Genomic DNA, 10096 nt, shown 5'->3' on the forward strand with positions numbered 1-10096 from the left:
GTGTGTGTGTGTGTGTGTGTGTGTGCGAGCGAGCGAGCGAGAGAGAGAAAGAGACAGAGAGAGAGGGTCACATCACAGTGGAGTCAGCTGTCTTAACCGTGGCTTGTGTACTGCAAACACATACCAGCTTCATCACTGTGTCTGTCACGCGACTCTGTTCCCCAGAGTAAAGACATTGCTCTGTCTTTACATTTATTTTGAAAGCTGAAGCTCGCGATTATGGTAAGGGGCTTTACATTTCCGACGAGTGCTTGCGGTGTTCGGCCAATCACAGTGCACTGGGTCAGCTGGCCAATCAGAGCGGACTGCGCTTGTCAAAGGAGGGGGCTTTGTAGAAAACGAAGCGTTTGAGAGAGGCGGGGCATAGAGGACCTACAATAATGTACAGTATTTGAAGAATAATGTGTTTTTTTAACATTAAAGCATGTCAACATATTCTGTTACACCAAATACACAAAATAATGATCTTTAAAAAAGCATCATATGACCCCTTTAAAGCAAAAAACTGTGAGAGAGAATTTGAAAGCGATATCAAGATTGTTTGATTGTCAGGCAACTAGTCCGCCATTTTTTTTTGGTCTAGTGGATGGTTTATTTGTAGATTGTGTTGGTCTGTTTAAACACGCATGATTCAGACTGACTGGAATATGTTTGCACACAAAGGAGGAAGTGGATTAAAATCAGTCATAAGGACGAATGACGAGGGCCACCCTGCCCCTTCCTGCATCACCAGCTTTTATCGTTTTCCTTTGCCATTAATAGCAGCACCTGTGCACGAAAAACAACAGAATAACAGGCTGGCCCTTCCTCTTCATTAGCAATTGATACAGAGGTTTATTGCAGACAGGAAATGTCGTAACCGGTGTGGCGTGTAGATTACAGTCCCCAGCTGTGACTCGGGACTGTGATGTTTACTGTTTTGTGTAGAATATTTGATCAGTTTTGACCTCGAGTGAAAGAATGTGTGGGAGCTATATAAATAAATGATGATTCTTATTGAACCGTTTTGATTTTCTCCTGTATTTTGGGCCTCATCTGCTAAACTTTCGAAAAACTTCATCATATAGACTTTAGGGCTGGGCGATATGGGCAAAAATTCATATCTCGGTAGTTTTTGGCCGATTTGCGATATACTGTATCTATCTACATATATATATTTCACTTACCGCCCAATGTTGTCCAATAAAACAATACATATTAAAGGCTATGAAAACAAATAAAGTGAATGTAACCATGTAAGCCTTTATATTACGTGCAAACAAGGGTTAAAATCACATTTCATTCTAACATTGTAACATTGCAATCTAAAAACAAAAATAAGGCTTTTAAAGCAGAATTTAAATTCACTAAACTAAAAATGAAAATAAATGAGAACAAAAGCACAGAGTTGTGTTAGGCTATTTTGATTACCCCATTACGGTCACTTTACAGTCAGTGCTATCATAAAAATAGACTTACTTGTAGGTTTAAAATTCTACATGTCACATTTATTGTCCAACTACAAATATTTCAGCAAAATGTATATTTTATGCACGTGGCAGCACTCGCTGTGCAGTTTCGCGGAGAATCGCAAAGCAGAAGGCTCATGCACTTCTGACAGAAAAATGGAAATATTTCCATGGCTTTCTAACATTTACAGATGGAGAATATACCGATGTAAGTTATGCATTCAGGAAGACGGCACATCTAGATCGCATTCAACAGCGCGAGTAGCCTAGCCTCTCAGTCAGCGACAAGTGCACACTTCAGCGCGGGTTCTGTCAGGAACACTCCCAATACCACGTCGTTCGTTCATACTAACAGCTCTGGCCAATCACTGCTTGACAACTACAGTATGTAAGCACTGAACTCTCCGTTTCCTTTTTCCCCACTGTCCATCCATGGGGGTAGGCTCCTCCCCTGCCTTCATCTTCAGGCAGGATCAGCCAAATGTGCATCCCCAGGATTTGAGTTTTTAAAGGCCTTGATATGAAGCTTGTCACATGTTAAGAACAAATTGGATTATGCACTTTTTCCTCAGCAGCTCAGTCTGTGTCCTCCGCTATATCTTCAGATGCGCTCGTATCAAACTACTGTATATCGATATAAACGGTATTGCCTCATATCGAATCGCTTATAAAGAAAATATCGATATATCGTACAAACTCGATATACCGCCCAGCCCTAATGGACTTCATAAACCGTTTAGTGCTGGTCTGATGTCTTTAAAAGGCCTGGAAGTGACTTTTTGCCCAAATACGAAATGTTATATGTGACCCATGCTGGCAAAATGAGTGTGAATGCGCACGGTCTAATATTGAGCTACAGGCAAGAAGTGAAAAAATGTCAGTTTTGGTCGAATTTGAGGTTTTCACAAAATTTAGTTCATTAGTGATCCCAATGCTTCAAATAGTGATTAAACATTTAAAATGATCTTTATTTGTAAGTTTTCTGAGAGGCGTACCTTTTTCTCTGCTCACTTCTGGACGACTGCTGCTGCTTCTCATCACAAGTTGTAGGATATATCATTGCAAAGCGCAGCATTCCAGATTTATGAATATTCATAGTGAATTCTGTATGAGTCTGAACCAGTAAAATATGATTTTCAAACCCATGCTGAAGAAAACAAAACGATCGCGCTGACTGACATTTACAAAGCGCGTGCATAGAGCGTGCAATCTCCCTATAAAGTACATTTATTGCGAAATATGTCTTGGCGAGATTTACACAAACATAATCTGTTATGTCTTACATGAACGTTTAGTTAATGGTTGGGGAAAAATCTGATGTGTAACATTATATTTGATCCATGCATTTCAGTAGGTCACAATATTGATCTGTCTCGATCAAACATTAAAAGAAAAGACTGAATCATTCGCTACTCTTGATTAAACTACAGTTTATTTGCATCTTTGTGTCTTATTTTTAATAACAAAGATAAAATAAAAAACAGCTATATTGTGATTAATAATATAGTAATTATTATTAAGAAAAGAATTGGAGGAAAATATGCAAGGTTGCTCTGTGATTTTGCTTCAAACGGCTGTAGCTCAGTCATTTTTTGTCCAATTCCAACAAGTTATATATAATTTTGAAGGTATTTTAATGTAGAATGTCATTTTTGAAAATTTGCTCATTCCAACTCATTTTGCCAGCACGGGTCATTATATTTCGTAATAGATAATTGCCTATACCTTGAGCTCAGTGACCTTTTATACCAAGTCCCCTATTTTTCGTAGAATCTAGGCCAACTCATTCAGTGTCCCAGCCCCTCAAATATCAAAACATTTAAAGGTTAAATGAGTTTTAAAAACATTTATTTACTTACACTACTGTTCAGAAGTTTGGGTCAGTACAGTTTTAAATTTTTTTAAGAAAGGAATGTGAAGAAATGTTTTGCAAGGACACATTAAATTGATCAAAAATGACAGTTAAGACATTTATAATGTTACAAAAGATCAAATAAATGTTTCCACAAAAATATGAAGCAGCAGAACCGTTTTCAACATTGACAATAATAAGAAATGTTTCTTGAGCATCAAATCAGAATGATTTCCGAAGGATCATGTGACACTGAAGACTGGAGTAATCACAGAAATAAATTACTTTTAAAATATATTCATATAGAAAACAGTTATTTTAAATTATAATATTTCAGAAAATGACTGTTTTTAATGTATTTTTGTAGCCTTGTACCAACCAGTAAGTTGTTGATCGCATATAAAAGACATTTTCTGTGGGGTCTTTACCACTTGATTTAAAAATTAAAATGTGTATATATTTAAGATACCTAATTTGCATATTTTAATCATTATTTAAATTTAAATAGGTGCAGTCACCAAAAAAAATGATTGTGTTACATAGTTATCACAGTTTCATTTGGATTAGTGGAATGAATCAGTGAAAAGTCAGACGATTCCTTTGTAATTTTGATCTTTGCTCCAGATATCTTCATTATGTTGGGAGAGGCTTTACGTAAGATGCCCAAACATTATTTTCAAAAAGTAGCAACATTGAATCACACTTTAGTTTCCCATTTCACCAGTCTATGTAGATGGAGTGATTAAAAAAGAGATACACAGACAGGCAGACAAAACAAGACTGAAAGCTCAAACTTGAGTGAAAGCAAAACCAACATAGTGACTAGTAACACCAGAAATCTCCATGACAACCAGTGAGAGAAGGAGGGAGGGATGTGGTGCATTCTTTGGCTTTCATTCATCAGTGAGATCACAGTGTCATCTGTGAGGAGCGGAGATCTGATGAAACCCATTGTGAGATGAATGCTATCTAACGTCGCCTGCTTTTTGCCGGCATGAGGGTGTGTCCGTGTGAATACACCTGCATGCAACCGCATCCACAGGCCGCATACTTAACATGTGCGGCGTAATGAAACCACAGAGTGAGGAACAGGCCAAAAGTCAAGTCACTATTCACTGTAAATCAGCAGAAGCTCTCAAATCTTAGTCACGCTTCTGCACATTCAAACATGTCGACTTCACAACTTCAATCTGTATTTGTCAGACCTCTTATATTTCTCTTGACAATTCTACATTTACGTCATAATTATAAAAGCTGACAGCTGAGACTGTGCTGTGATCTTTAACCATTATCGTTCTTTGTATTTGCTGAACAGCTTGTTAACTGATAAACAAAAGGTCTGATACAAATGCAGCTCCTTTGACACTTGCTTCTATCACAACGCCTGACATTCAATCTGAATTTGTTCCTGTATAATGCTTTGTTCACACCAAAAAGTGTAATGTCATCTTCACAGAGCCATGAACGCGCTGCTTATCGGACAGCTGATAAGAGTCTGCGACCTTCTTCTCTTTATGTTCTCTGCAGTGTGTTGAGACTCTCACTCACCGTCAGATAGACATGCAGAAGTTTATCGCTGACGGCTGCCGGGAGGCTCTGCTGGAGGAGAAGAGGCGCTTCTGCTTCCTGGTGGACAAGCACTGCATCTTCTCCTTCCAGATCGCTGCTTTCCATGACAAGGTTTGTTACTTGAGTGAACACATTTCATTGTCAACTGATGTTACACACATGGAATGTTACAACCATGCTTGATACGTTTTGGTGTTTGTTTTCTTTAAAGGGGTCATATGATGTTGCTAAAAATAACATTATTTGGTGTAATGCAATGCGTTTATGCACTTTAAGGTAAAAAAAACACATTATTTTCCACATACTGTACATTATTGTTTCTCCTCTATGCCCCGCCTTTCTGAAACGCGTCGATTTGTACAAAGCTCATCGGTCTGAAAAAGCGAGGTGTGCTGTGATTGGCCAGCTATCCAGTGCGTTGTGATTGGCTGAATACCTCAAGCATGTGACGGAAATGTTATAGTTAGTTAGTTAGTTTAGTTTATTGTCCTTTCTGAAATTCTTTTTGTATCTGTGGCAACTCTTCAGTGATCAACAACAATAATTAACAATACATACATATATAAAAAAGAGTTTATAGTGACATAAACTGTCTTTTTAGGCGTTGTGTATCGCGCCGCGTAAACACAAAACATGTGGTTTGCATTTGTGATCAGAGAAATGACTGATTTCTAGTCGTGTCCTCTTTTGGAAGACCAAACAAAGTAGTGGTGTAATTAGAATTAAGGCCCATTCATACCAAGAACATAAACTATAAATAGACCGTCCATGCAGTGGACCAATTTATAAGTGTGTGCTTCAGTTCAGTGCACACTTTAAAGTTGAATGGATTTTTAATGGCACGTGGTCAAGGTTTTTATCATTCACCAGCTGGAAAAATCACTAGTCTTGTTTTCTTGAAGGCTCGAGAACTTCTGACGGAGAACCTGACCAGTTGGCAGGACAAATGTAGTGACGCTTCCAATGTCCCTGAGAGTGTGATATCCATGATTGAAGGTCTACGCACTCCAGTGTCCAACACTCCACAGGCGTCTCCATCCCTCCAGCGCTACAACAGAGTGAGGAGGACACCAGCTCCTACACTATACAGTGCTTACACATGAGTACAGAGGGCCTGTCTTGTATGAATTCTTACCTGCGTTTTTTTTCTGTATTTGTACAGGCCAACTCAGATGCAATGTTTCCTGCACCGCCAGCACCTCCTCAGACGAGTCCCCTGGCCAACATGTTCAATCAGGAGTCCTCCAGGAGAGAGGAGAGAGAGTCAGGTACTACCTCAATTATTACGTAGATTTATTGTACCAGTCTCACCTTGTAATCTAAAAGTTTTACTTTCCTAAAACACATTCCTAATTTTATTGTGCATGACTCCACCTTTTACTTTTTAGGAGATGTCATTAAGACTGTAGGCAAGAAAAAAAAAACGTTCCAGTAGTTAAATTGCTATTTAGTCATTGTTGTATGCTGCGGTTGTAGTTGACGCAGGAATTGCAGCCTTTTTAATGTAATTTAATTAATGTCATTTTAATACCAGTTAACATACAGATATCAGCAATTATAGCTTTAAAATATAATATAGAAATGTAGAATAATAGATTAATAATATAAAATACAAAATAATATAGAATAATAGGACCTTTTGGGGTCAGTGTTATTTTAGTGTTATTTATACATTAATATAGTATTTATTAATATTTTAATTAGCAGTTATATCAGCAATTATAGCTTTAAAATATAATATAGAAATGTTGAATAATAGATTAATAATATAAAATACAAAATAATATAGAATAATAGGACCTTTTGGGGTCAGTGTTATTTTAGTGTTATTTATACATTAATATAGTATTTATTAATATTTTAATTAGCAGTTATATCAGCAATTATAGCTTTAAAATATAATATAGAAATGTTGAATAATAGATTAATAATATAAAATACAAAATAATATAGAATAATAGGACCTTTTGGGGTCAGTTGCTATTTTAGTGTTATGTATACATTAATATAGTATTTATTAATATTTTTAATTAGCAATTATATCAGCAATTATAGCTTTAATATATAATATAGATATATAGAATAATAAATTAATAATATAAAATACAAAATATAGAATAATAGGCCTTTTTGGGTCAGTGTTTTTTATACATTGATATAGTATTTATTAATATTTTTAATTAGCTTTTATTTTTATATTTTCAATTTTTTAGTTACAGTTTCAGTCATTTTAGTTTTCGTAATTTTGTCATTTTATTATTATTTTTAAATATTTGTAATTAGCTTTATTTCAATTTATTACCATTATTTTATTTTATTTTTATTATTAAATTTTTATTATTTAGCATTTTATTTTAAACCATTTTATTTTAAACGTTATTAGTGGCCAAGGCATCATTTCAATTTTTTTTTCATTTTCTTTTTAATCGAATATTTATATTTCGTTTTATTTCAGCTTTGTTTTAATTAACTTTTTTTATTTATTTATTTATTTTAGTTTTAGTTGACAATAACAGCACTGTTTTTTGATGCATTGATATGCTGAATGTTTTACAGTTCACTCAGTTCGTGATGAATATTTCGTTCTTCATATTTTTTCACTTCGAAATGTGTCGCTTTACAATTGTAAAAAAAAAAAATAGCAGTGAATTAGAAATTAAGAGAACTATTGTTCGATATGTCAAATTTGCAACTTCTGTACTCATTTAGATCATTAAAAATTAAGCTTTGAGGACCTTGGGAGACGTGTTGTCTGTCTTTTCCCCTCCAGTCTACAACAACGAGGACAACGGATTGTCTAGGTCTGTGTCGATGGCCACTGGCCTCAACCACATAGACAAAAGACCCAAAGTGCGCACCATTTTCCCCCACAAGTCTGGAAACAACAGCACGCTGCTGAGCTTTGAAGAAGCAGACATTATCACACTGCTGATTCCTGACGAAAGGGACGGCTGGCTGTACGGAGAGCTGCAGAAAAACAGACAGTGAGTGGAAGGTTGAAATGTGCTGATTTGTATACAAACACTTAAAATATACTCAATAACATTTTTGTAATATTAAAGTTATAATACTAACTTTAACTTTAAATTGCATAATTATATTTCTACTCCAATTCGTTTTTTGAAATATGAACATTTAAATGGTGGTTGTCACAAAAATTTGACGGATTTATTCAATTAAATATTGAAGAACAGTAAAAAAAAAATTATAATGAAAATGTTATATGGTGCATATTTAGCAAAATGCTCCTCTCTAATGAGTTCATGGTCACCATGACGCTAGGTGACACATTGTTTACAAGCTATTGTCGTCTTTGTGCGTTTGAAACACTGATTGAGCGATTACATGAGACAGGAGATGTATTTCAGTAAGTTGTACTCTTTTTAACACACCTTCGGATGTTCATTCATGTTTATTTCATGCTGTAACTGCTTCACAGCGATCTGTCACTCCACATTAAACTGCGCCAAAACGGCATTTAAGATTTTAATATTGTAATAAAGTGGACAGAATTTGAAATCTGAGACTTTGTTTCATATCAAAAGTATCAAATCACAAAGCTTATTGCAATCTATTGGATGGGAGTAGGGCTGGGCAAAAAAATAGATTTTTCGATTAATCGTTTTTTTAAATGACGTCGATTCGATATCGATTCTCAAAAGCCGCGAATCGATCTTTTCCGGGATTTATTTCAGCATACATTTAAAACAAGATCTGATTAACGTTAATCTTATCATTAGTCTTCTCCAAATGAATCGCGATTTGTTTAGCATCTCAACCGATTTGAATCGAGGGTCAAGGGTCAGTGGCCCTTGGCTTGGTATTGTTGGCAGAATTCGGCCCTCAGCGAAAACTAATTGAGGTACCCTGGGCTAGACTAATCGATTCTTGAGATTTATGAATTGATATCGTTTCATAAAAATTAGAAACGATTAAAATCGAGAAATTGATATTTTTTTACCCAGCCCTAATAATAATGATTTGGCTTTACAACTAACACTTGATTATTGTTGGAAGCCAAAGTCATAATTAAAAACACAATAGGATCTATGCGTTTTTAAGAACGATGTGCAGGTGAAGTTGTTTGGCTAGTGAACATCAGCCAGTCAGTCCATCTCCGATGTACCGAAGTGGCTCAGGAGATGGAGAGATGTTATGTGTGCTCAGCTGCTGGTGCCAGTCTGCAAACCAGCTGTGAAGAAGAAAACCCCATTCATTGTGGTGTCAGTCAAAGCCACTTCAAGCCCTGTTTCGAGAGAGCAGACGGGGCGGCAGCTTATCTGAGATGCAGAACACAGTCTCCCTAAGGACCTGAGGACTTTCAGCAGGTGGAGGAGACGTAATCAGAATAACAGTTATGGCAGAGAAAATGGTCTGAACGCCAGCGTTCCTGCCAAAAACTGATGTTGTTGGTTTGAGAGAATGCTACCAGATGGCAAAACAGACAGGGTGTGCTCCGAATGCATTCAGAGCCGTCAGTAGCTTTGCCACAGAAGTCAAGTCAGAAGTTGAAGTTGGAATAGAGCTAATAAACTTTCAGGATGAAGACAAGTAGTAAAATTACAATTCAAACTTAACTAATCGATTTTCCTTTGCCTTCCAATAAATCCCTCATTTGTATCTCTTCAATACGACTGAATTGATTGGGTGCTGCTTTGAATATGTGACATGTGACCGCTGCACAGCCAGTATTTCTTTTTTTAATGGTATTTTTGTTTGAGGTTCACTTTTATATTGGCGGTCAATACATTATTGTCTGATAACTGGGAAACTTTGCGTATTATTATAGTTGATTGATTATTATAATTGTAAAGTTTATTATATATTATTTAAATATATAATAATATATTATATAAATTAATAAAGGAATAATAAACCAAAAAATTAACATTGTGTCATTTTCTCACCCTTAAAGTCCCCATGAAATCAAAATTAAAGTTTTTTGGGTGTTAGTATCAATATGTTAGTCTTAAGGTTATCTATAAGGCAGTGTGCTCCAAAACAGTGACAAAATTCACGTTTAGAAGATATAAGCATTCAAAGCTTGCAGTTCGTCACTTCTTCCAAAACGGCTCAGTGATTTTTTAGACGTCACATCGTACTTCAGCTTCTCATCAAACTTTCTGTCCAATCAAATGCTCTCTAGAATCAGAAGCGCCCGCCCCCTACACTATAAAATAGACGCTGAAGCCACGGCTGAAATCGGTCACTTGTCCACAGAATTAGT

At 36.0% G+C, this 10096-nt stretch overlaps 1 protein-coding gene across 2 annotated transcripts in view; it reads left to right on the forward strand.

Moving 5' to 3' along the window:
* The window catches only part of LOC107713954 (brain-specific angiogenesis inhibitor 1-associated protein 2-like protein 1), an 82555-nt gene that overhangs the window by 62836 nt on the left and 9623 nt on the right, over positions 1-10096 (forward strand). For both annotated transcript variants that reach the window (XM_016519622.1, XM_016519621.1), the window contains exons 7-10: positions 4828-4980; positions 5772-5927; positions 6032-6137; positions 7640-7853. In XM_016519622.1, the coding sequence (XP_016375108.1) occupies positions 4828-4980; positions 5772-5927; positions 6032-6137; positions 7640-7853 (629 nt within the window). The remainder of the gene's footprint in view (positions 1-4827; positions 4981-5771; positions 5928-6031; positions 6138-7639; positions 7854-10096) is intronic.

Source organism: Sinocyclocheilus rhinocerous, unplaced genomic scaffold (genome assembly GCF_001515625.1).
Source record: "Sinocyclocheilus rhinocerous isolate Xijiao unplaced genomic scaffold, SAMN03320098_v1.1 scaffold1140, whole genome shotgun sequence".
In the NCBI taxonomy this organism is placed as follows: Eukaryota; Metazoa; Chordata; class Actinopteri; order Cypriniformes; family Cyprinidae; genus Sinocyclocheilus; species Sinocyclocheilus rhinocerous.